This window comes from Bombyx mandarina, chromosome 10, assembly GCF_030267445.1.
Source record: "Bombyx mandarina strain Sakado chromosome 10, ASM3026744v2".
NCBI lineage: Eukaryota > Metazoa > Arthropoda > Insecta > Lepidoptera > Bombycidae > Bombyx > Bombyx mandarina.
In genome coordinates, this window is record NC_143217.1 from 9,143,993 (window position 1) to 9,171,009 (window position 27,017).

Consider the following 27,017-nt stretch of genomic DNA (forward strand, 5'->3'; position numbering starts at 1 on the left):
CGAATTAGAATTTGACTCTTCTACTGGTATATGGAATCTACATTAATTTTATGAAGTAGACAAATCGATTGATGTTTAAATGGGGTTATGTTGATAGACACCAAAGTTTATTACATGACATAAACAATATGTTTATTTGGACCACTGCTTACCGCTAAATCCGTCTCTCTATGTGTGGAAAAATGCGGAAGCATTATGTCAAAGCTAGATAATACAACAAAGATTATTATTTTCAGGAATGCTGTCTTGAAAACAACTTTTCATTTAAATTTAATTTTAATTAATAATTACGATTGTATATGCAACCTTGTATAATAATAATATATCTGATTAATATTGTAGGAAAATGTATACATCTACAGGTGCCGAGTACCAATAGAGAAATATTTTGATAACACTATCAGTTGCCGCTTATCTTATCTTGTCTTTGAAGAATAAGCAGTGCCTTATTGTTAGTTTGAATTCGTACTCTATGCATATCGGAAAATAAAAAAAATGTGTTTTATGGTGGAAAAGTTACGTTGAAGTGAAGTATTGTATAGTGTAGTTTACTGTCGTTTATGGTTTTAGGTTGAGTAAAATGTTTTGACAATATGGGCGGTTTGACTCGAAAACTTAAATCGAGACACAGACCGATAGATGATGATACCAGAAGCGAATCTGGTATTGTAGATGATGATGTTTGTAAGTAATTGTGCATATTTATATAGTTCTTACGTCTTTTGAAATTACAACAAACACAAAACCAAGAATAATCTACATATCTCATTGGTTTCACAAAGCATTGGTTTATATTGATGTTAGTATTATTTATTGTATCGGTTTTACAGGAAAAATTAAAAAAATAATCTTCATATCTCATTAGCCTTTCAATTTGATTTGACTTGTTTGCTTAGTGTGATTGTGGCGGTTGTCATCACAGAACACAAGATATTTGACAGATGCTGAATCTCGCTTACGCCATCTTCAAGATAAGCTTGCTTAAACTAGTATACATGTTCCGAACAACAATACTTAGATCGTCGGTCTACCGAGCAATATCACCTGCTCGGTGAAAAATCTTCCCTTTTGTCGTATAGCTACAAAATGGATGGCTACCGGCTAGAGTAATTGAGAATATTTTTTTTTTTTTGTTTCGACCAAAGTTCTCCGTATAGGGTGGCTGTGTCTAGCAATGGCCGTCTGTTGGCTGATGATCATAGTGATGAAAGTATCAGTTAAAACCCTATTTTTACTGCTGCACATGAGTAGTAGTTCACGGCTTACGTGGTGTCAACTACCTCGCTATGTAGCGAGGTCGTAGAGCGCTGCGTTCCGTCCCATTTGCTCGTTCTCATAACAAAAAGGAGTAGAGCCTAAACTTATTCAAAGTTTTTTCACCGATCTGCAAACCAATATTGAGAGGGCCTGAGACATTTATCATTCATGTAACGCAAGAGCAGAAGTTGAGTGCAATATATTCTGCTCCTGGTCGGGCGTCCGTTCATCATAGTAAAGGAGCTCTCTTCAAAGTGAGGCCACTTCCTGACATATAGTAGACTCTATTCTCCCTACTTTCGCAGAAGTTGACTATCGTAGCTACGACGGTAGACAGCTACAGGAAAAATCCGGCTGTGGTGACGAGAGCATTGCACCTCTTTCGTCGCCGGAAAGAAACAGCGAGCATGTGCTCTGCTGTGATGACATCGTAGCCACGGCGGTAATCACATGATCACCCTCGACGATTTCAGGGAATTCACCTTGAGGGTTCTTCTGCTCATGATCGAGGATATCGTCTAATCTGCCTTTTTAGGATGCGGATGTAATAAATACTGATTTATTCCGGTTTAAGTGGTATAATACTTACCTATATAAGCCTGATGGCGCAATCCAATGCGTTATTTTGACAGGTCCGCTTAACTGGATAATACCGTCAACGATTCTTTCAGTGTAGCTGAAGGTTGGACGAGGTAGCACAACATCGTGTGGATTAAACTCGTAGAGTGGAGGGATCTCGACACTTAGACATGAATAGCACGATTAAAAGAGATATTATATAAGCCTATAATTTTATTACTAACAACCACAAGAACTTTTTTACTGATTTGATTTTACTTCCATTCGTTGGATATGAGGGAAAGCGATGCACCGGTGTTCGAATCCCGCAGGCGGGTACCAATTTTTCTAATGAAATACGTACTCAACAAATGTTCACGATTGACTTCAAGGGTGAAGGAATAACATCGTGTAATAAAAATGAAACCCGCAAAATTATTATAATTTGCGTAATTACTGGTGGTAGGACCTCTTGTGAGTCCGCGCGGGTGGGTGCCACCACCCTGCCTATTTCTGCCGTGAAACAGTTATGCATTTCGGTTTGAAGGGTGGGGCAGCCGTTGTAACTATACTTGAGACCTTAGAACTTGTATCTCAAGGTGGGTGGCGCATTTACGTTGTGGATGTCTATGGGCTCCAGTATCCACTTAACACCAGGTGGGCTGTGAGCTCGTCCACCCATCTAAGCAATAAAAAAAGTAAATGTAAGACTCTACGACATGGCAGTTGGCGATACATCTGACTTCTGGCGACTTGTTGTTGGCTCTGTCGACATTCATTACTTTAGTTTTGCTGCTGTTTATATTGGGGCCGAATTTGAGACTCCCTGTTTTCGTCGTTGCCAGAAGATTTTCGATGAAGGAAATACTAGTCGCAAACAAGGTCATCGGCGTAACGGAGGTTAGAGATTTCAAGGTCCTTCAATGAAAATGTTATCGTTCGTAGTCTTCGAGAGTAATTCTCATGATGAGTGTAGATGTTGAATAGTATCGGTGATATAATACATGTATATTTAATTATATATATGTGTATGTATCAATATATGTATATATGCATGAATGTGTGTATAGGTGATATTATACATTCTATTCTTGTATAGTTTTATGAGGTGCACTAGATGTTTTGATGTTCCCATTTCAGTTAAGGGTTCCCAGTGCTTACGCCATTTAACAGAGTCGAATGCTTTAGAGAAACCGACCGAAGCATACGTAAACGCGCTTGTTGAATTCTCTTGCTTTTTCGATTAATTATTTGTCGTAGAACCTGTCCTCTTAGTACCTTTTCCTCTCATAAAACCGGCCTAGTCTGGTGCGATTTTCTTCGATAGGAATGATTGAATGATTTTACTACACCGATTTCAGTGTGGCTTTAGCGTAGAAAGTTCGGGAACCTTAACTGCCTTATGGCTCCTCTTCACAATCGGCCATGATGGGCCAACAAATGATCGTCCATCATCGCCGCCATGATCGGGCAACTCTCCACACAATCGTGAACATTCATTTACCGACTATCTACTGATGGCTCCTCTTCACAATCGGCCATGTTGCATTTACGATCGTTTTTATTATTTATAGTAATTTATATCATAAACTTAATTTGTAACACCTTAACCATCTGATCACTAGAAGACGCTGTATAAAATCACTATTACATATGCAAGAGCTGGTAACATTATTTCCTTTTAAGTTACGGATATCTAACCGTAATTTGCGTTCTTGTTGTTATTAGTTTTCCATCATGCGGTTGTTGGTTACCATCATAAGCATCTGGTTTTTTCCTAACAATTTTAATAGTTCGAAAAAAAAGTTTTTAAAAGTGGAAGTGTGCGACGTTAGAACGAACCTTGATGTTATTTCTCATAGTCACGGCTATTTTTCATCTTTTAAACAGGAAAGCTTTCGTAATTTAACTACACTAAATGTGTTTTGTAGGATTTTTGTATTCAAATAGCTCTAATGTTGTTTACACGAAGTCTTCGCAAAATATCACAGGAAAAAATTTCGATGGGTTCATTTTATTATCATATTCTGAACTAGTTATGAAGCTGGGTAGGCGAGTGAATAACAGCGTTTTTCCTTGAAAACTAAAATGGTCGAGGTAAATAGTGATTAAATACTCGTGCATTTTTCATATGCTTACCAGAGATAATATATGCTCGGTGAAAGATCTTTGCGGCAGTTTTCACATGTATACCATCAGCGTGACGTCACTTACGCAGCTCCTAAACTCTCAAAGTTCAACGCAAGCTATCAATAGCAGTCATCACACACCAAGCCAGTATCGCAGTTTGCTCAACGTGCTGCGGCACGCATACTTTGTAACCCCATTAGAACCCCGTAGCAGATCCTTAAAACTCGGCGATACAAATCTCGGGCATGGCATGGAACTATATGGAATACTCAGGGCACTGACACAGCATCAGAGCTCACTTTCGATGACCAGAAAAAACTTTATGTCGTTAACGATATAAAATAAGCTGTTTAAAAGCTCCGAAGAACAATATGTGAACCGTCGGTCTACCGTAGAAATACAGGCGTTCGGTGGAAGGTCTTCCGTTTGTCACTTTTTTCCAAACACGGCTACTACAAGGCTTTTCCAAACATAGCTAGAACAATTATAATTACTATCTTAGATTCTGTTAGGGATACAATTATGAATCCCATCAAGAAAGTAATCACAGTCGCTGTTGACCTTAATAGATCCACATTCTAGTCTCGTTACCCTTAAACTTCATGTGTGACACATTAATTCACAGTGCGAAAATGATTTTTGCGGAACTTTGACGAAACCATCAAGAAAATCTAAAGAATGATTTTTGTACAATATAATATGTGATGTATGTTAAATGATTAGTTAATGACAATTTTGAAGATTGAAGTTAAAATCAATCGACCTGCTAAAAAAATCATAGTGCTGTCGGTAGGCTTCTAAGGTGTTTCTTTTTTGGTGGTATGCGGTTAAGTGTTCAATGCAGAATTCTCTTCTTATGCTGTTTTGTACAGTTGTTCTAAGTTAACGATATTACATAGTATATCGATTTCCAACATTCGTATTTTGCCGTCTTAGAAGGAGTCCCCATGTGCTATTCACCGTTGTGCCTTTATTAACGTAACGACTATTAACGATGTTTCAATGATGTGACCCGAGGCAAGTGCATTGCAACATGCAGGAGGGACAGAGGCAGGCAGGCAGGCGAGCCCCCACCCTTGCCCTGCCCCGTCTTGTTGTCGGTCCGCGCGCCAGTTAGCCGTTGAGCGTCCCTCGCGGCGCAGGCACCTCACCGCGTATTAGTGATTGTGTGAATGACGGCATTGTATTCCGTGTGCTTTGTGTTGTGCTCACTGACAGTGTAATTACTGTTGATTCGTTCTCGACGATGTCATTACGCGTACGTGATGGCGGCGCGTAGTTGACATGTCGCTGAGCGCGCCCGTACAGGCGGCGCGCGGGACTAGGACCAGTAGTCTCGACCAACTCGACTTTCAGGAGCGGAGGCAATTGATAGCGAGCTCACTATCTCTTACTGATTTCTTACACGTCGGAGCGAAGGAGGTAGCTGCAGTTGCCGGTCAGTCCCTCCTTTTTTGTCTCGAATACCCGCGCCGCATTCCTAACAATAGCTTTGCGAAATCAAGAGTCGCGCAAACTGCTCGGCCTCCGTAGTGTAATTAAACATTGTTAGCATTCACAAGTTTTAAAATAATGTAACTAAATGAATTGTAGAAGTAGAATTATAAGAAACTTAAGGATCAGCTTTTTTATTAACTAATAAATGGCTGACTTTACCAAGTACTTAGTGTTATTATTTGGTTTTGTTTAACTTTAAAATTCTTATTATTCTCAAAGTTTTTATTTACAAAATTGCGATTATTATGAAATTTTACTATAGCTAAGACCCAAAATTAAATTTCATTTGAAGAAGATGTTAATTTTAAACTAGACGTAAGAATATATTAGTAAACCCATTCATGGAATCGATTCCAGTTCTTTAAGTATTAAACGTGGAAATTGAAAAAAAAAAAATCCCTAAGAATTATATCACTGTAGCTCATCAATGGCTATTGAACAAAAAAAAAAAAAAGAAAAGCGATTGACAAATAGAGGAGAAAAGGCAGATTAAATAGAAAGTACTTTAAAGTACCGAGGGAATTGTTCAAATTCTGTTTTGTTTGTTAAAATAAACAAAATGCTACAGTCAACAAAACACAATGAATTAAATTTTTTTTCACCATGAAATTATTTTTTAAATTTGAGATTTGTGACCATTCCTGATACAGCTCTTTATAATTAAGTACTGGCCTACACACCTATCATGTAAACGGCTCTAGTTTGGACGTTCCAAGCATTCTTTTCGTTTACCAAGCAACAAAATTCTGTCGAAAGTTTGATCAAGTTTGATCGCAGCTATTCGCACATTATTATTTCGCAGATGCAACAGCAAAGGTGCTTGTCGTATTGTGATATGCCAGTACAATTTCTGAATACGATCTACCTAACAACGTTAACCAGGTTTTATGACCTGGTGATTAATTGAATATTCTTATTAAATCAGTCTGAATATGCGAATTTTTTTTTAATCGCTTACATGGGTGGTGTTAAGTGGTTACTGGAGCCCATAGACATCTACAACGTAAATACGCCACCGATCTTCTAAGGTCTCAGTATAGTTACAACGGCTGTCCCGCCCTTCAAACCGAAACGCATTACTGCTTCACGGCCGAAATAGGCAGAGAAATTTAGAATGAATATACAACTTTTAATACTTCTGTTATAGGTGATGGTATTATGATCACGAAACCATAAAAAAATTTCGAGGGATTGTTGGCACATGAATAAATCTCACGTTTTCGCTATTTCACTTTAACAAACAATTTAGTATCAGAGCGGTACTGGTAGACAATTATCGAAGCCTTTATTGTTGTATTCTTCTTTTTTTCCACCTTTATTGTTGTATTAAAACACGAAAATTATATATAATATTTTTTTTTCTTTTTATTCTTTTCCTCCATCTGTATTTTTCGTGACAGCGATCGGCATGTCCATGATAAAACTTCATCTCCTTTGACTATTTCCCATTAAAGAATAACTTATCAATTAACTAATTTAACTATTTTAACTTTACAACAGGTATACTTTGGTTGAGTCACTAAAGTTTCAACTTAGTTTATTTGATAATTGCGATGAAGTTTATTAAACATACGAATGAAGAAACTAGTAATATGTACTTGTACACAGCAGTCTGTTTGAATTTCGTTCGAAACGTTTGATGTGTCCTTGTCTATAATTTTTTGGCACACAAAAGCTAGTTCCTGTTACCTATCTATTAATCTTCATATCCGACCAGTAAGTGTTGCAATAATATTATCTCGCCGCGTGTGTGTGATGATTATTCACAATTCGATGATGTCAACCTTTGCCGTTTTTAAAGCTGTGTCCGTATTTGGGACAACTGTACTTTTGTATTATGCTTTAAATGTGGTTTGAAAAAGAGTTAGTATTTTTGTTTCTGCAATAATACTTAAAATAATAATATTGAATTTGTTGATACAGTGAGAAACAGACCCTAAGTAGGTTTATTTAGATTGTGGCCTGTCAATCGAAAGGTCAACAGTTGCATCTTGAACGATATCTATTTGAAATAACGTAATTATGGATTGTTCGTAATAAATGTAACTTACTCTTATAACGGATATCTGTGTCACTTAATATTTCGTATAAAAACATATATTATATTGCTTTTGAAAATAGACAAACATAGGGGCACAGCTGCTGGTGAATGGTCACCGTCGTTCATGGAGATCAGCAGTGACAGGGGCACAGAGAAGGCGCCAGGGATTATTTTCAAAACTCGTTAAAGAAGAATTTGTCATAGCATTCGGGAAATACCGCTGTTTGTAGATTCACATTCTTAGAATAACCACTCAAGTTATGTAAAGTATAAAAGTCGTAGGTACTAACAATGAATTAATAAGTATCAATAAAAAAAATTTAGTTATTTTAGTCTATGTTTGAGAAAAAAAAAAAAAATATAATAAAATCTAATCGATTATTTCAAGACCAAGACAAAGTAGATAGAGATTGATGACAATAAAAATTTATCGTAGTGTTGGATGCGGTCACGGTCGTAGAAGGTAAAAGGACCTTAAAACAAAGTTGGTACAAGGTGAGAAGTGTGAACGGTTGAACGGCGGCGTGCAGCGTGCTAGTGTGGTGCCGCACCATTGCATTAATCGATCAATGAACATCGTGGGCGATAAGTACCGCCGACACGAGACACTGACTCACCTCAAATCAACTTGGTTTTATTTACTTGAAACACGTTTTTCAAAGCGTGTCGTTTATAAATCAATTTAAATAAAATACATTTTTTTAAACTTATCTGTATTTATTATTTATATTTCTTTTCATTGGTACACAATAGGCAAATAGTATATGAACTAAAGCAAAAAAGAAGGAGTATAATGAAAGGTATTATCGCTAAAACCGACCTTTTTTTTTCTTCGAAAAAAGCCTTCTAGGCGATTTATATGTCTTGAGATAATTTACCTTAAATAGTAAGTTATATAATTAGACATCTGTAGACTGATGATGAAGGTTAATAATATACCTAATGAAAAAAAAAATCTCTTAGCTCTCTTAGTTAAATATTTATTTTGCCCTTGAAAAAGCACCGCTGGATTCAAATACATTATTATTATTGATAAAATAAAAAATAACGCCATTTTGGAGAAGCTTAACGACAGAGGGAAGATCTTCCACCGAGCGGGTGATATTGCTCGGTAGACCGACGGTCCGAATGTTGTTGTTTGGAACTTGTAACTAGTCAGGTCATAAGTATTGTCACACAGTAAAAACTTTTCTTTTAGAATGTTGGCCACAAAAAAGTTTATTGAATTCGAATTTCGAATTGTTCATGAAAATAAAAATGTATACTTTTAGAATTTTACTCATTTTTAAATATGGAGTGGACGCTTAAAGAAGACCGTGTTGCAGTTATTGCGTTGCATCGTTGCGGTTACGCGCCAATTCAAATTTTTAATATACTGAAAAATTTGAATATAACCAAAAGATTCGTTTATCGTACCATCAAACGATACAATGAAGACTCTAGTGTACCCATGATCTGTAAGCGGAGTAAAATGTCCCTTCGGAACAAGGTGACACTTTACAAAACTTGCATAAGGCCCGTCATGACTTACGCGAGTGTGGTGTTCGCTCACGCGGCCCGCACACACATAGACACCCTCCAATCCCTACAATCCCGCTTTTGCAGGTTAGCTGTCGGGGCTCCGTGGTTCGTGAGGAACGTTGACCTACACGACGACCTGGGCCTCGAATCAATTCGGAAATACATGAAGTCAGCGTCGGAACGATACTTCGATAAGGCTATGCGTCATGATAATCGCCTTATCGTAGCCGCCGCTGACTACTCCCCGAATCCTGATCATGCAGGAGCCAGTCACCGTCGACGCCCTAGACATGTCCTTACGGATCCATCAGATCCAATAACCTTTGCATTAGATGCCTTCAGCTCTAATACTAGGGGCAGGCTTAGGGACCCCGGTAACCGTACTCGTCGAACTCGACAAAGAGGTCGACGTGCAACCTAACCCATGCATCAGCCCGCTGAGTTTCTCGCCGGATCTTCTCAGCGGGTCGCGATTCCGATCCGGTAGTAGATTCATTCGCGAAACAATTGCTCTTGAGTTGTTAGGTCTCCTTCGGAGGCGCTCGGGCAGTTGTTAGCAAATCCCACCCCTCTTGGCTGAGCCTTTGCTCGCCCACCTGTCCTGGTGAAACTGGAAAGGCCTTCGGGCCACCAGTAAACTTTCAATCATAAAAAAAAAAAAAAAAACTCTAGTGTAGATAACAGGTCAAGAAGTGGTCGCCCTCGGTCTGTTAGGACTCCAGCAGTGATAAAAGCTGTGAAGGCGCGAATTCAAAGAAATCCGAAACGTAAGCAGAAACTGTTGGCCCTTCAGATGGGGTTAAGCAGAACCACGGTGAAAAGGGTGTTAAATGAAGACTTAGGGCTTCGGGCATATCGAAGAAAAACAGGACATTGTTTGAATGCTCGTCTAATGGACCTGAGACTGAAGAGATGCCGCGCTTTGTTGAAGCGGTACGCGGGAAAAAAATATCGGGAAATTCTGTTTTCGGATGAAAAATTTTTTACCGTAGAAGAGAGCTATAACAAACAAAATGATAAGGTGTACGCACACAGTAGTGAAGAAGCGAGCAACCGTATTCCGCGTGTCCAACGAGGTCATTTTCCATCCTCGCTCATGGTATGGTTGGGAGTTTCTTATTGGGGCTTAACAGAGGTACATTTTTGTGAGAAAGGTGTAAAAACGAATGCAGTTGTGTATTAAAATACAGTCCTGACGAACCTTGTGGAACCTGCTTCTCATACCATGTTCAATAACAGGCACTGGGTATTCCAACAAGATTCGGCGCCAGCTCATAGAGCGAAGAGCACACAAGACTGGCTGGCGGCGCGTGAAATCGACTTCATCCGGCACGAAGACTGGCCATCCTCCAGTCCAGATTTGAATGCGTTAAATTACAAGATATGGCAACACTTGGAGGAAAAGGCGTGCTCAAAGCCTCATCCCAATTTGGAGTCACTCAAGACATCCTTGATTAAGGCAGCCGCCGATATTGACATGGACCTCGTTCGTGCTGCGATAGACGACTGGTCGCGCAGATTGAAGGCCTGTATTCAAAATCACGGAGGTCATTTTGAATAAACTTTAGTGTCATAAGAATCTATGTTTTGTTAAGTTCATTTTGGTATATGAATGGTTACATAATGTATAAACTTGTTTCAATTATTTTACATTAAACATGTGACAGAATTTATGACCTGACTAGGTATATATGCGCTTTATCTTGAAAATGTCGTAAGCGAGATTCAGGCATCTGTCAGTTATCTTGCGTTGTATGATGGCTACCCGCCACACCATCATATTTAAAACAAATTGGAAAGGTCTTTTAGTCAATTCCAAATAAAAAAAATCTAATCCACATATTAAATTAAGAATTTAAGAAATTAATTTTATCCAGTGGCTCTTTCGCAAAATAGTGAATGATTATTATTACATGTGAATATTTTCTACAAAACATAAGTGTCGCGAAACAACTATTGAGCTATTGAAAGTCGGCTTTGATTATTTTATTTTAAAATGACCATTTTCGTAATTTTCGTTTCCATGACGTATTCACGAGTCTCGTTTTGTTCTTTTTAAGTGAAAGTTATTTACTTGTGTAACTTAGTTTCACTTGCACTTTTAAAGTAAACATTTTATCAACAGCCATCTTTGGATGTTAAAAAAAGTTAGGAGTCTTACTAGCGTACGCAAGTTTTGTATTTAAAAGGTAAGCTGGTTTCCTCGTGCAATAATACTCGTACAATATTCTGTACAAGCGAGCGGTTGCTGTTCTTGGAACATTGAAGCTAGTTACTCATTGGATTGATGCTTGCCGCATATCAATGACATCCTCCTGCGGCTTATTATGCATACCTGGTACTTTACCTTTCTCGTGATTAACCTATCCTGTTTCTTGCCACTCTATAATAAACTAGCTTTTTCCCGCGACTCTGTCCGCGTGGAATAGTTACTTTGGTACAACGCTAAATTTTACCTCCCACTTCATTTACGTAGAAAATGAAAATATTTTTGAATTATAGAACGTTATGAACCTATTTAAACCCCTATTTTGAAACATTATTTATTGGAGCTCCACTTGTATTGGTCTTACCGCAATGTTACACAGCTTATCCTATAGCCTTCCTCAATAAATGGGCTATCTAACACTGAAAGAATTTTTCAAATCGGACCAGTAGTTCCTGAGATTAGCGCGTTCAAACAAACAAACTCTTTAGCTTTATAATATTAGTATAGATTTCTTACCAGCGTAAAGTATACAGTTTATTCTCTCCGTATATCATGAAGAACATTAATTTCAAAATCATTTTATAGCTGATTTTTTTGTTGTTCATAATTTGCTGCGGTGATCTATTTGACTTTCAAGATGATGAAGGTGTGTTGGTGATAGAAAATGTCTAGTTTACCTATAAGTAAAATAGTACCCGTTGGTTGGTATTGTGTTGTTGTGATCGGCATGGACGGCTTGCGCACAATAGACTCGACATAATGGGGCCATTGATTGTGAGGATGGATGGATGTACAATGTACATGTGTGTACTTTTGTACCGATCTTACGAGAACTACATTCGTATTGATGTTGAATTGTCTTCAGATTTCATTTTATGTACTTACTCACACACACACTCTTGTACTGAACTTGTCGTTGTGTTTGTGACGTTATTGAATGAATAAATTTTAGATTTGGAATTTGCTCAAGAAATGTCAGTAATGCAGAATTAAATAGACAAATAGGAATTCACATAGTTCATCACTTGCATTAAGTTTATATACCGGTATTTTCTTTGTTTTTTAGGAGTCGTAAAAATAATAAAGTTACTTTTATGGCTTAATCTCTTCTTAATATTCCGACACTTCGATAATTCAGGTGTCGCGGTCATTGTTCATGGAAGACTAAGGTGTTATTTGTTAATTTTTAAATATTGTGCTGACATCGGTCTAATTAAAAAAAAAAAACTTTTTTTTTATACAGAAAGAAATAACCGTGTGTTGTGGCAGTTTTTTATTTTATTTTTTTATTGCTTAGATGGGTGGACGAGCTCACAGCCCCCCTGATGTTAAGTGGTTACTGGTGCCCATAGACATCTACAACGTAAATGCGCCACCCACCAAGTATAGCTACAACGGCTGCCCCACCCTTCAAACCAAAACGCATTACTGCTTCACGGCCGAAATAGGCAGGGTGTTGGTACCCACCCGTGCGGACTCACAAGAGGTCCTACCACCAGTTTCTTTTACTTTGATCTGCGTCATTAGGTATCATAAGAGGATCCCGAGATTTTGTATACAAAAAGTGAGGACGATAGGTAGTTTTGAATTCGAAGCCTGAAATTAAAACGTATTAAAATTTATAAATAATTAAAAAAGCAACTGTAGTTTTTTTCCTTCTCAAATATAGAAAATCTATGACATGATTTTTTTTCATCGTCTTATGGTCATATGGCTGCCGTGTTCGTGAGCGTAAGTAATCGCCCTGGCATAAAATACTGAAAGTTCAAAAGTATAACTCATGTATGTACTTCATATTTACTTGTAGTGCGTTCAGTGGTCGCGCTAGGGCGCTTACCCCTGACTTATGCAAAAAAAAGGTGTGTTATAGAGAAAAAAAACAGCTATAAATAGAATAATATAGGAAGAACGCAGAAACAAAAACCAATAATTAAATAATTTAAGTTTAAGTTTAAACTATTAATCGTATATTATTCATTTGTTACTTTGTTACCTTTCGAATATATTTTAATTAAATTTATTTGCTCCAAATAGCTAGACACATTCATTAACAATTTAAAAGTTGCATTTCACAAAAAAGCCAAATAGCTACGTACAAACATGTGCTAAACATTTACGATAATAGTACGATTATTGTGAATGGATTTAATTATATTAAATAGTGACTTAGATAAATGTGTATGTCAATAAAAATTAATAAATTACTTACGTAACAACTCTATTTATGTCATTTTACGAACTGCTGAAGTACAGCACGTTTATATATAGTACAGGTACTATTTTGGGGTCAGTTGCCCATGTGACATTAGTCCTCGATTATATTTTTATTCATTTATTTCTTTGGAACAACTGGTAATTTAATTACAAGAAGAAGAACACAAGAAAACAAACATAACACAAGAAAACGAATGTCTGCATAGAAATGGTACTCGTTTTTTAACAGTTCCAACTTGTTCCGATATTAGTTGTCTGTGAGCGATATCTATTAGGCGTTATTGGAGCCCGTTTGTAACTTTTCGTCTGTGCTCTCGGTGTTTTGTCGCATGGATAATAGCCCAGCACATACTGTACGTCAGTCTTGCAATCTTTTTCAATGTTTTTTCACGAATGTTAAAAGAAGAACTCTCGGTTGCTGTCCGCATGCCGGCACAGCGTACTAAGTGCGCGGGGATTTAACTGATACAAACGTAGACAGCCTTTAATGAAATAATCTCCAATTTCTATGGGATAATTTTATTAATGAACCAATTATATATTTGATTATTTTTAAAGTTATTTAAATAAAACACACTTCCTGTGAATTTTTCGGAGAAAGCGGGAGTCACTTTAGTTAATTGGCAATACTGACGTGGACGACCATGTAGATTTACAGTGATAGCGTGAGTGATGTAAATTATTGGCGTTCATCTATTTGATGTCATGATTTACAGAAAATGTGTGTCCACGAACGCACTCATTTAGGGGGAGAATAGATTGGAAAATAGGGGGGAAATTCTACAACTAAGGACAGTTGACGTAGTAGTTCAAGAAGAAATCTAAAAAAAACGGAATCGCATCCCTGGAAACTTAGAGTACTTAATGGTAGACAGCGGTTTGGCTCTGCTCCTGGCATTGCGGAAGTCCATGGGCGACAATAACCACTTACCATCAGGTGGGCCGTATGCTCGTCTGCCTACAAGGGAAATAAAAAAAAAAACTGATTAATAATTGGTCATACTATTATAGAATTGGGATCGTGACGCCTAAAAAGAAACTATCCATTGATGCAATTTTACTCTTCTTTTCCAAAATCTTCTTTATTATAATAATTACAAATTCATTGACACCCTTTTCACGCCTTGCTCATTCAATCGTCTTCGCCGTCTTCCTTTTTTCTGTCTTTTGTCTGTTATTCTCTTTTCCCTTTCTTACTGTTTTCTCTCACTCACATCTTAACGCTCCGTTCCACACTCTTTCTATACGTTCCATTCTTACCAATCCTACACTATTCTCTTGTAAGTTCCTCTGTTTTTTTTAGAATATTCAATAATAGCATAACGTATTATTTTATTTGGTTGCAGCAAAGAAACAGAATGGTTCGGCGGTGCGAACGAATAGCCTTGGGTCAGGTGCGAGGACGCCGCCCGCGGAACGGACCAAGTCCAAGTTCTCGGCCTTCGGAAGACTGTTCAAACCGTGGAAATGGAAACGGAAAAAGAAATCCGAAAAATTCGAAGCAGCTTCTAGAAGTAAGTTTACGAGTATTACGTAGTACAAATCACAGTGGTTGCTATCATAATTTTAGTGTAAGTGAAAAACTAAACAAACGCCTTATTTCTTTTTTAAAGCCATCATTCAGCCATTAACAAAGTATAGTTTGTTTTCTTTCAAAATGGCGGTTAAGTGAAAATGTATTTTAAATTAACTTAACAAATCAATAATCATAAATACCTCGAGAACTCGTGTTAGTCTTAACATCTAATTATGTCCTAGTTACGCAAGTTTTAAATAAAATGTGCATTAAAATATTATGTACCAAAATTATTATCGACTGAATCAATTAAGATATAAATACATTGTTATCTATAGATATGAATATATATGTAGTAACTTAGCGATAAGATTATTTGTGTTGGCAACCTACACTTATTTATGGTAATTAGTAAACTTTAAATTTCTATAATAATATATTTTATCTTTTTACAGCGTTAGAAAGAAAGATATCCGTCCGAGCAAATAGAGATGAGTTGGTACAGAAGGGTATACTACTGCCAGAAAGTCCTGTTACGCCAGTACCCGAAGCCAGTAAGTTTCTCGTTTAAATCAAAAAATGCTTTGAAGCCTATCGATATCGCAATACGAAATTCCGCGATACACCTTGTTACATGAGGTCGAAAACTCAATTATATAGTATTAAGGCTGTCCCACCTTTTAAACAATAATACATGAATGCTTCTCCGCAAAAAATGCATGATGGTGCTACTTACCCATGCGATTAAATGTACGCCCTACATCCAGTATATTGGCGATCGCAGTATGCCTGTATAGTACTAAGAGAACGCCCTTAATAACATTTTATGACACCTACTTAATAGAATAGGCGGTTGCTATAATAGAACACAAGATATTTGACAGATGCCTGAATCGCGCTTCGAACTTGTTCAAGATATCTAAACTTGCAAATATACAAGTATCGAACAAAAATATTTGGACCGTCGTTCTATCGAGCAACTTCACCCGCTCGATGGAAGATCTTCCCTTTGTCGTTATACCCCAAAATACTATACAAATGGTATTCGAATTTAATGAATTTATCAATTAAAAAATCATATTAAGAAGTCCTTCGTATTAAAGATCACCCATATGAACGAATTGGCGAAATGAACATAGTTTCATCATTAAACAATGTTTGTTTCCATTTTTAATAACATAATTTTTCGATACTGCTCTATTTTTTATTTATCAGAGAGATGTTCAGGATCACGAACGAATTGCACGTATTTATTTTAATTTCACAATTAATACCTGAAAATTAAAGTAGTTAGGGGTTCGATTTTTCTTTTACAAACCGTTAAAAAATGATCAACTTCCACCAGTTTTCGTCGGTTTGATGATTTGTTTCATACATTTGGACAATATTCTACGCTCAGCATTAACTAATTAAGTATCGCATTAATTAATTAGTTTCGGCGGTACTAGGCCAGCTTTGTACGCTTTCGATCGTGACACACACGAAAATATATGAGATCACGTAACACGTTGCATGTTTTATGGTTGTAATGATCATAATTACACAGTAAAATGTATATTACTTTATGATGAAACGCGGTATCGCTACATGGAAAGTGGCATACTGCACAAATGATCAACGTCCGTTGTAGAGTTTCTAATAAACGCTTCTAATGCTCTCATCGTTTGTGCTCTTATGTAATTTAAATATTACGAAGCCTTACTGTGTTCATAATAGTAATGATAACGCTGTTATTTATATAGTACCGTAAAAAACAAAGGAAACAATTATGTACAATTAAAAGTAAAAAACGTTCTGTTATGATTTTTTTGATGTTCAATTTTATTTTAAGCAACCCTTCCTACGTCATTGCATAGTTTTAGCTTTTTTTAGTATGGCAGTCAAATGGCATTAGCCTGAATTCGGCTGAGAAAATCATAATAGTCATGTTCGTATATCTGTATGTCACAGTACTTTTACTTGGCGGCTTATAGCATAACAGCAAACTGGACAGCTCTATCTATTTAAACTTACCTCGTTACATTTATAAAACTCGACAGAAAGCAAGTTGTTTACGTGTGACGTCACTTGAGGCCAAAGTAAACTGGCTGCTAAATATGGATTAGGTATGCACTAATTTACAACAGCTCCACATACGACATCATGGATTGTAAATTTTGTGTAACTTGTCGTAATTCGCGGACTTTTATCCGGAATTATAAGTATTATGTAGTTATTTTAAATTATAAAACATTAATAGTTCACAAAACTAGTGATTCCATGATCTTTTTCATGTAATTAACAAATTTTTAAACTAGTTCTATATATTGTTTTATTGGTGTTGAGTTGCCCGTTATGGTAGGTATATGTATGAAATTAGGAGGTGTGTTCTATGAACTCAACGGTGAAAGTATTAAATTCATGAATAAAATATAAGTATGATGGGGTGTATAAGTGAAGGATGAAATAAAAAACGTATGCAGTTCTTGAACTTAACGAAACTTTCGATTACACGTTATTTTATTTTAGCGATCAATATATATTGGCTATTGATTTTTAATGAAGCGTGAAAGTTCATCCCGTTTGCAGTGCGTTTTCCGACGCGCACTCCGGCCGGTTTTTTAAACCCATAATAACTATTTTAATGAGGCCTGCTATTAAAATGGCATTAAATGTTATCTCGTGTGGATAATAACGACCTTCAATAGATAAAACTGTGAGTCTGTTAAGCATTCAAAGGACTTATTTTATTTTTAAAGTCAATAGTCTTGTTTTCGACCAAAAAAGGGGAAATAGTCTATTCCTCTACCTACGTCTTGAATGAAAATGTAGCTTCTATTTTAGGTCAGAGAACTTTATTCGATTAATAAAATCCGTGACATGACGTATGTTTTTTTTTTTTTTCTTCATAGCATCTAAGTCTCCCTCTTTTTATTGAGATGTAAGAAAGACTAGCTTACGATCCGTCAAATGTTATATAATTTCCAACGCTGATGTCAGAACAATGTTAGGGGTACACACACCGCTGCCCAAACCTACGCAAATCTCGAATAACTTATTAATTACAAAATTGATTTTAGTTATGATTTTAGATTTTTTTTGTATTTATGAATAGTTAAAGGATGAATTTCCATTACCTATACACATTATAAAATTATTTATATAGGAGGATACTGCATATATAATCACATCGCAGTCTACCGTTTTTAGTAAAACATTTTTTTCTATCACGTCATTGTCTACGCGGGCCTCCGAATTAGGAGGTCAAAGGCTTAGGTTATGCGTATTATTTGTAGTAACGTAGAGTATGTTTACGTGTACACGTGGTTATCTATTAGCTGTGTATTAGCATTTAAGTAGGACGGAAGGCGGCGAACGCGAGGTCGTTAGCAAAGAAAATCAATAGAATATGTACTTAATCTTATTTGTCATTACCTATACTTGACTCATTAACTATACTTGAGATCTTAAAACTTATATCTCAAGGTGGGTGGCGCATTTACGTTGTAGATGTCTATGGGTTCCAGTAACTACTTAACACCAGGTGGACTGTGAGCTCGTCCACCCAACTAAGCAATAAAAAAAGATTAGGTTTTTTCTACAATCTACAATTCATTCATTTTCAAATTTCTACATCTACAACGTAAATGCGTCACCCACCTTGAGATATAAGTTCTAACATCTCAGAATAGTTACAACGGCTGCCGCACCCTTCAAACCGAAACGCATTACTGCTTCACGGCAGAAATAGGCAGGGCGGTGGTACCTACCCGCGCGGACTCACATGAGGTCCTAAATCGCATTAACATATAATCGCATTAACGTACGAGTATATTTGTTTAGATGAAGAGTTGTCTCCGGTGTATGGTGGCGAAGAGGCGCGGGCCGAAACGAATTGCGGGCCCGACCGGATGAACGCGATGCACGTCGCGCTGCAGGCACAACTCGCGTCGCAGTTAGCGCAGCAGCAGGCGGCGCTCGCTGCCGCCGTCGCCGCTGCCGCACACCACCAAAACAATAACGTCATTGGTGAGTATTTTCATTACCATAGATTGAGCATAACTTACAAGGGACGGCGGGATGGATGTAATGTGCTCTGCGTTAACCCTGTCTCGCCGTCTCAATAGCCCCGACTGGGTTCCGGCCCGGTCCGAGGTAGGGCGCCGGTTGTGAGCGGCAGGAGTTTTTAGTGAGGTTCAACTCCCACATACCCCACCTGCCGCGCGGGTGGGGATCCGGCGATTTTCTCCTGTGGAAAAAAAAGCATAACTTACAAACGGACTATTAGTGTCATAGGTGATCTGTCTTAAAATAAATAAAATTTAACACGTCCAATGCCAAACTAGAAACGGACATCCTGTGACCGCCAATAAGTCAGATTCATGGGGCTGTGACATACACTGTGATTTTTTTTTAATTGCTTAGTTGGGTGGACGAGCTCACATCTCACTTGGTGATAAGTGGTTATTGGAGCCCATAGACATCTACAACGTAAATACTGCCACCCACCTTGAGATATAAACTCCAAGGTCTCAGCATAGCTACAACGGCTGCCTCACCTTTCAAACCGAAACGCATTACTGCTTCACGGCAGAAATAGGCAGAGTGGTAGGAGTAATTACGCAAATTATAACTATGCGGGTTAGTTTTTTATTACACGATGTTATTCCTTCATCGTGGAAGTCAATCGTGAACATTTGTTAAGTACGTATTTTATTAGAAAAACTGTGTGTGTGCCTGTCATTTGACATCTCTCTGTCATCTGAAATATAGAGCAGTCGCTGTTTCCGTAAGTCGCTCATAATTTTTGAGTTATTTCTTGACAAAACACCTCAACGATTCTTGATATATTAGTGCAGTCCTAGAGAAAACTATGCCATAGATACATGGTATCCATCATGGCATTCAACGTGTGAAACACATAGCGTAGCAAACATGTTAGCAGTGATCTTAAGTGCTGGTAGGCAACTGGCAGAAACTCAAAGGCGATATCCAGATATATATGAAATCGTAATGAAATTTAAAATATTGAACTGAAATGCAAATGTTTTCAAGCTTTTGCCGCCGTCAGCTCATATCTACGGGAACACACTGAGCTGATATTGACTAGACATTAATAATAATATGTTCTTAAATAATATGCAGAACAATATATTGATTGACACGTGCGACGGTGCGATTGGCTTGGCATACAAAACCCAACATGGCTCTATATTCGTTTTACCATCACAATACAATTTTTAACAAAAAATAAAACCGACTTCTACGAAATAAAATGAGAATAATGTCATAAATGCAATCGATGTCAATAAAATACTCATTATTTAGAATAACTCAAAACCTAACGAATAACTAAAACTAGTCAGATCTTTATAAAAAAATAATTAGGACCACACGAGAAGCACTATCTTTCAAATAAAAAAAGAATGAATGAAAAAAGAATCAGTTCATAAAAAAGTTCCGAGTTAACAATATGGTAAAAATATAATCCAACTGAGAACGTCCTCTTTTTTGAGGTCGGTTAAAAAAGAAAGAAGGCCATTGTCTGAGAATTATATATATTTTTTAAATATTCAGAAAGCAGAGTTGTACATTCATTGAAAAATAAGCATGATAATATATCCCGGAAAGAGCAGGTCCTTTGTACTTTATTTTTAGACAAACCAAAGGTCCAATGGTCGGTTAATCTATCGTGTTATACACATGTGGATATACAGGAAAATGTTATAATAATGAATTTGGAATTTATAAACAGAGTATGTGATCATGTAGTAAGACACAAAATGTAACTCAGTCACCCCTTGTGAGAAAACACCCGACAAAACTTATCATTGAAACTAGATAGTTGGTTGCTGCGTTACCAATTGAAAAGCTTTTGCAGATACGTGAGCATAAACTTTCAGAGCGTCTATAAACTGCAAATCCTAAGTAACGATCTAAAAAACGCAACAACATACGTATCGTATGTAATAATAGGGGTTAAAGTATGAAATTGCCGTTTTATTGTAATAGGTCTAATTGAGATAGAACCTTCATGGTTTGATATTTTTGAGTGAAACTTTTTTCAAATGCTACCTATGAGTTTCTTCTTTTAAAAAATGTGCTACGTTCTTTATCGACTTTCAGTTGTTTTTTTTTATTTAGCTTAGACAAGAAAGATGGATACTTCTGAATGATTTTTGAATACGAGTTTCAACGTGGGACTAACGCTGCACAAACAACTCGCAATATCAATGTTGCGTTCGGAGCTAATGAACGCACCGTGCGATTTTGTGTCTCAGGATGTTGTTATGCACTATAGCTTTCTCCGAACTGGTCAAGCAATAACGGCAGATGTCTACTGTGCCCAACTCCGAATAATGATAGCAAAACTTGCAGTGAAACAGCCCCGACTCATGAATCGATCTTCACCATTATGGCTCCATGATAAGGCGAGACCTCATACAGCACGAGAAACCGTTTTAACTCTACAGGAACTGCAATTAGAAACCATTCGTGACCCCCCGTATTCGCCAGACCTTGCTCCAACGGACTACCATTTTTTTCGTGATTTGGACAAACTTCTACGTGATAAAAAGTTTTCTTCCCAGGAGGCAGTACAAAATGTTTTCACGCAGTTTGTAGAATCTAGATCACCAGAGCTCTATCGCAAAGGCATAAATAATCTTTTTGCAGCAATGTATATAAGTAGATAATAATGGTAGATATTTTGATTAAATAAATATGTTAAAGGAAAAAAAAATACGAATTTCTATTTTTCAGTACAAATCGGCAATTTTTTTTAAATACTAGCTACTTATAAGTTGAGTGTTTGTTTTGAAATTTAAAACATCAATCAAGTTTGTTCTTAACGCAGTTCAATATTGGTGCTGATACCCACTGAGCTTAACGCCGGATCTTCTCAGTGTGTCGCGATTCCGGTCCGGTAGCAGATTCAGCGAAGCACTTCTCTTGCTAGGGCCAGTGTTAGTAATTCTCAGGTTAAGCCCGTGAGCTCACCTATCGGTCCGCACGAATTTGGAATAGGCTACCAACGATTAGGTAGGGGAAAAAAATGCTGATACGTCTTCTGGTAGCCTGTTTTATTGTGTGATTACACGCTTTTGTATAGTGCTTTAAAAAAATTCCCTTATGAGTTGTTTGGTTAGTTTTAGTAGGTGTCCTCGTAGATCTTCGTTCTTATTGCAAGATTTTCAACATATAAAACTAGGTAAAAACCAGTAACTTTTTAAATTAATACAATAAGACTCTCTCTATGGTCAACCAATCGCTGTTCATAGGGTTTATCTTTTAATGTTCTGACCGTCTTTTCCGTGCATCTTTTCCAAAAGAGCAATGTCATTCTTAAAGTAAGGGACCCATATTACAGCTTTCTTCAGATTGTATTGTTCACTGATTTAATTGCTTTTTGAATACGAGCACCACGAAGACGGCCAGAGCTTTTTCTCTAACAAACAGAGTACGTTTCATTAACCTTTTAACAGCCCGATTCACAAACATTAAATAAATACAAAGCGAGTGCAGGCTTAAAAATTAGCATTTATTCCGGCTTTACTTTGACTGGTGAACGAGCTCACAGGGCTCAGCTTGAAAGAATTTGCTATTATCCGCCCAACAGGCTTCGATTAATCTACTACATTATCGGAATCATGATCCACTGATTGTCCCAACGAGAAATTCAGTGGATTTCTTTGTGTAATAATATCATATCGATTCGGTTCTCTACAACCCTACCGCATATTAACATCACTATGAGGCAGAAAAGAGAAAACCACTGCGTAATCGTATCTTAATGACAGAGTTAATTCTTTTTTTTATGGCAATAATATTTATGTCAGACTGTACACACTAGAGGTACCGGTAAAACGGGGTGATTAGGGACACATTCCAAATTGATGAACAATTTTAAGGTAGTTGTTAATGTTTAAAATGCTATATTAGGATCAAAATGATTGAGTCTTGGGAGTATCTTTGTTATCCAATTTAAAGCTATACAATTAGCATTCCAGCTTAAGCACTCCTTGGTTTTTATTTATATATTTAGTTGCACCAACAAAGTGATCATCAATAAAAAACATTGAAAAACTGACAAAAGTACGTGGCAGATGTCACCTCAATTATAGTTGCAATCGACAGTGCATTGACAACAAAATTTAAAAAACATATAACTAAAACTTGATTACATTTAATTACTAATGATTAACTTATATTTACTTGGGAAATTATCCGCGACAGATTTTTCCTGTAAGTTATGAGACAATTAGAAAAAACACTATTTTATCACTTAAAATTAGTTCAACGCAATCGGACAACTCCGAATGAACATTGACGGAGACCGCGCTGCCGTGGACATTATTGTAGTCCCAAAGGATTCTGTTTAAGGGAGAGTAAGCACCTAAATTCGAACGAGCGGGCTTTCTTATAAGCGGTTTATATTTCTTCGTTCTTAGTAAGTACTTAGGGGCTGATATTTTTATCTGGGTTAAGAGATTAGGTGTGTCAGTTATTCCATGGATTAATCAGGTGGATACCCCCACTCTGAATAAATATTAATATATTTTATTATGTATTTATTACTTAGACATTTTTGTCCACCTTGAGATTTCATTGTTCTTGTCTGTGCCAAACCGACTTACTTATGTTAAATTGCTTAGCTATTTCAACTTAAGACTTATTCCTAATTTCATAGGCTTCTATTACTGTTTTTAATATTAAGGGATCATATCTCTTATAAGGATTTGCACTCTTTGATACGTACACGCGAAGCATATCTAAAAATAGAAAACAATACGTAACTCTTAATATAAATATTTGCCAAACAATAAAATAGTGTTATTTGATAGATTGATAATTGATAATTTTAAATAAAAGTTCTAGACAAAAACATCATGAATAAACCAGATCCTTACCAACACATTTAAAAAAGATTCTTATAACTACATAGACGACCCTACAAACCTGTACCTATTTATACTTAAGTCGTTCCCATTTAACTTATTCTCGTCCCAATTAACCCCTTTTTCGTTGCTATTTGTAACTGAGACGACCCCATTATCCCCAAAATCAACAGATTTTTATATGTATTTCTTCTATACTATCAAAAAACATTAAAACCAATAACAACTGAGACTTACCTTTAATAAATATTATGACTCAAACACTTAATAACGTTTATAAATCACAGTCGTATTCTATTATTATCAAATAAATAAAAGAGAGCAAAGTTTCTAGCACTAAAATAATTACCACCACAAGAAGTTAATTTGAAATGCGATTTTTTAAAAGTTAGCTGCTTGTATCATGCATATTCAGAGTTGCTACGTGAACTTTCAACATTCTACTAATACACTACAAAAAATTGAAGATTTTGCAACGAATATAAAACTTATATTGGAGTCGTCTATTATCAAAGGCGGCAATCTGTACATTTGGACAAAAAAAATTTATTGATATGTCAATACAGATTTATTTGAATATAATCGTCTCCTTCAAAGAATACGGTTCAAAACCTGCATTAAATAAAGGTTAATAGTTAACCTGTTATTTATCTAAGATGTCGTTCCGAAGAGTTTTGTGACTGCCAATGGAATACAAAGTCAATAATTCGTTTTTCTGATTTACCAATCATTGTCCAAAAGTCAGATTGCCGCCTTTGATAATAGACGACTCATTGATCGTTGAATTATTTTCCTGGTTTTTCCCCATTCACCTCAATCCGTAATCGCCCCATTTTACGAATATAAACTTTATCTATTTTTAGAATAAAAAATTACGTTATACTAAAATATGGTATTGATTGTGACTTAATTCCCTTAATAAAAAGAAAATGCCTTCGTAATAGCAGGGAAAAATAGATTACGCTCTAAAATTATAATATTCTCCTTTTATATCTTTCTGTTTATTACGGAGGAATTAGAGTAGGATAATTTTTGCTGGGAACTTGCTACGCGTGCCGGCTTAAAGGGTAAAACAGTACTAAATATAAGGTAATAATCTTTTTTAATATTTTTTATTTCAGTTATTCAAAATATGTATCCATGGCATTGTTGTAGCCTCTGCTAGTGCTGTGCTAGTGTTGTAATTTGTTAAAGCCCTTCTTGAAGAAGTTTGGTGTATGAGAGCCAATAAATTCTTCAAATTACTTCTTGAATATTTTTGACTTTTGATTGGTGATTTTTTTCCCTGCCATGAAGTTGTTAAAATTTTGGAAAAACTAGAAGTATGCTGACGCAAAATCTACCCAATCTGACGCATGAGTTTTAAGGTCTCAGTTTTAAGAGCACAACGACTGCCCCACCCGTTTAAACCGAAACGCATTACTGCTTCACGGTAGAAATTGGCAAGGTAATTGTATCTACCCGTGCGGACTCACAAGACGTCTTACCAACAGTAATTACGCAAATTATAATTTTGCATTTGTGAAATACGTATTTCATTAGAAAAATTGATACTCGTCTGCGGGATTCAACCGTTACATCGCTGGCTACGCATTCACCGGGCGTCTTATCCTTAAAACCACGACCACTACAGCGACAGCTTACGATGATCCAAATACATATATTGAGACCTTAGAACTTATATCTCAAGGTGGGTGGCGCATTTACGTTGTAGATGTCTATGGGCTCCAGTAACCACTTAACACTAGGTGGCCTGTGAGCTCGTCCACCCTCATAAGCAATAAAAAAAAGAGAACCAATTCTTCATTGCAAGTGCAATTTGTAATCAACAAGGTATAATAACTTGACGCGTTCAACGCGCGATCGTTTAGTACGTGCGGCACCCACCTATCTAGTTTTTATACCTTGCCAATTTGACGCAAATGACCAACAATGATGCTAACGTTGAATGCTGCAGCTAACTCAGGAGGAAATTGAGTATTGTCAGCTTCTACTATCGCTTTTAAGTCGTCGTTGTAGAGTTTAGTTTTCGGCCGCCAACGAGGTTCATTTTTTAGCTTAAAACTTCCGTGTCAAAAGTGTTCAGAACAAGCATAAGTCGTGCGTTCGTTTGTAGTGCTCACTCCGTATACGTCATTAATGTTGTGAGTCGTTTGTGCGTCATTGCTGCCGCGACGAATCTCGCATTTCAAATAACTCGTACTTTTATATCGTGTTCATATTAACGAGAAAGATACAAATTTAGTGAAAACATGACATTAATCAATCGAAAATGACTGAATACGAAAATAAAATTCCATATTTAATTTTGAAAGAAAAATAATTTTAATTTAGAATTTATTATTAGCCATATGTTTAGAAAACAGCAAATTCATAAATAAAAACCTATTATTACGATATTCGACTTGAAATTATAATTTTAAACCATTCTAAAAAAAATAAAGTTATAATTCATAAGAATTAGATCACCCAGACTATAATTTATTATTCATCCTTTTATTATTCATCAGTACATATGCAATAAAAACCAACGACAAATACGCGCTTTGCTATCTATCTGTCTTATTCGTGCAAATGTAGGTTTTTTTTAATGTAGACTAATGCAGCTGTTACTCCAAGTTGCGGTTTTAGTCAAATATGGAAAATACTGGAATATATTATACCATTCTTAGTATTATATATTTATGAATTAATTACAACAGACAAAACATCGATAACTGAGTAATAATGTTTTTAGAAGCGTTCGAAATATGTTATTACGTAATCGAAAAGCAAAGTAAATGACCGCGAAGAAGTGACCGTTCCACAAAGGTTGTACGAGTGTGAAGAGGTTTTGAGTTTAGCGAGCGAGGGGGTCGTGGAAGTCTAGATCGGGCAAGGGGGGCGCGGGGTGCGGCAGTGCGGCGCGCGCCTCAGTGTTAGTCCGCCCGCGCCCGCGCCCGCCTGCCCTAACCTCACTCGATTACCCGCCCGCCCAGTTAAAGCACCTGTCAAATCGAACGTATCTCAGTGACGCATCCGGAACTAATGACGAAAGTTTTTTTTTTAAACTGCTAAGAAGAAACAGTTTTATGTTACGTGAAAATTATGACGACCGTATGCTGATCGAAGAACAGTTTGTTTATCATTGTTCTGCCTTTGGTTATTAAGTTTACGCATTGAAAGATATTCAACAACGTAACACAAAAATTGAATAAT

General features: G+C 36.6%; 1 protein-coding gene across 12 annotated transcripts in view; it reads left to right on the forward strand.

Annotated features, from left to right (window-relative positions):
* The window catches only part of LOC114244325 (phosphatase and actin regulator 2), a 69,038-nt gene that overhangs the window by 20,520 nt on the left and 21,501 nt on the right, over window positions 1-27,017 (forward strand). For 8 of the 12 annotated variants that reach the window (XM_028176082.2, XM_028176083.2, XM_028176085.2 and 5 more), the window contains 3 exons: window positions 14,774-14,941; window positions 15,399-15,497; window positions 18,766-18,951. In XM_028176082.2, the coding sequence (XP_028031883.2) occupies window positions 14,774-14,941; window positions 15,399-15,497; window positions 18,766-18,951 (453 nt within the window). Of the gene's footprint in view, window positions 1-578; window positions 685-5,042; window positions 5,384-14,773; window positions 14,942-15,398; window positions 15,498-18,765; window positions 18,952-27,017 lie in introns of those variants that run through there. The other 4 variants (XM_028176086.2, XM_089730608.1, XM_089730609.1 and 1 more) reach the window with 3 other exon arrangements.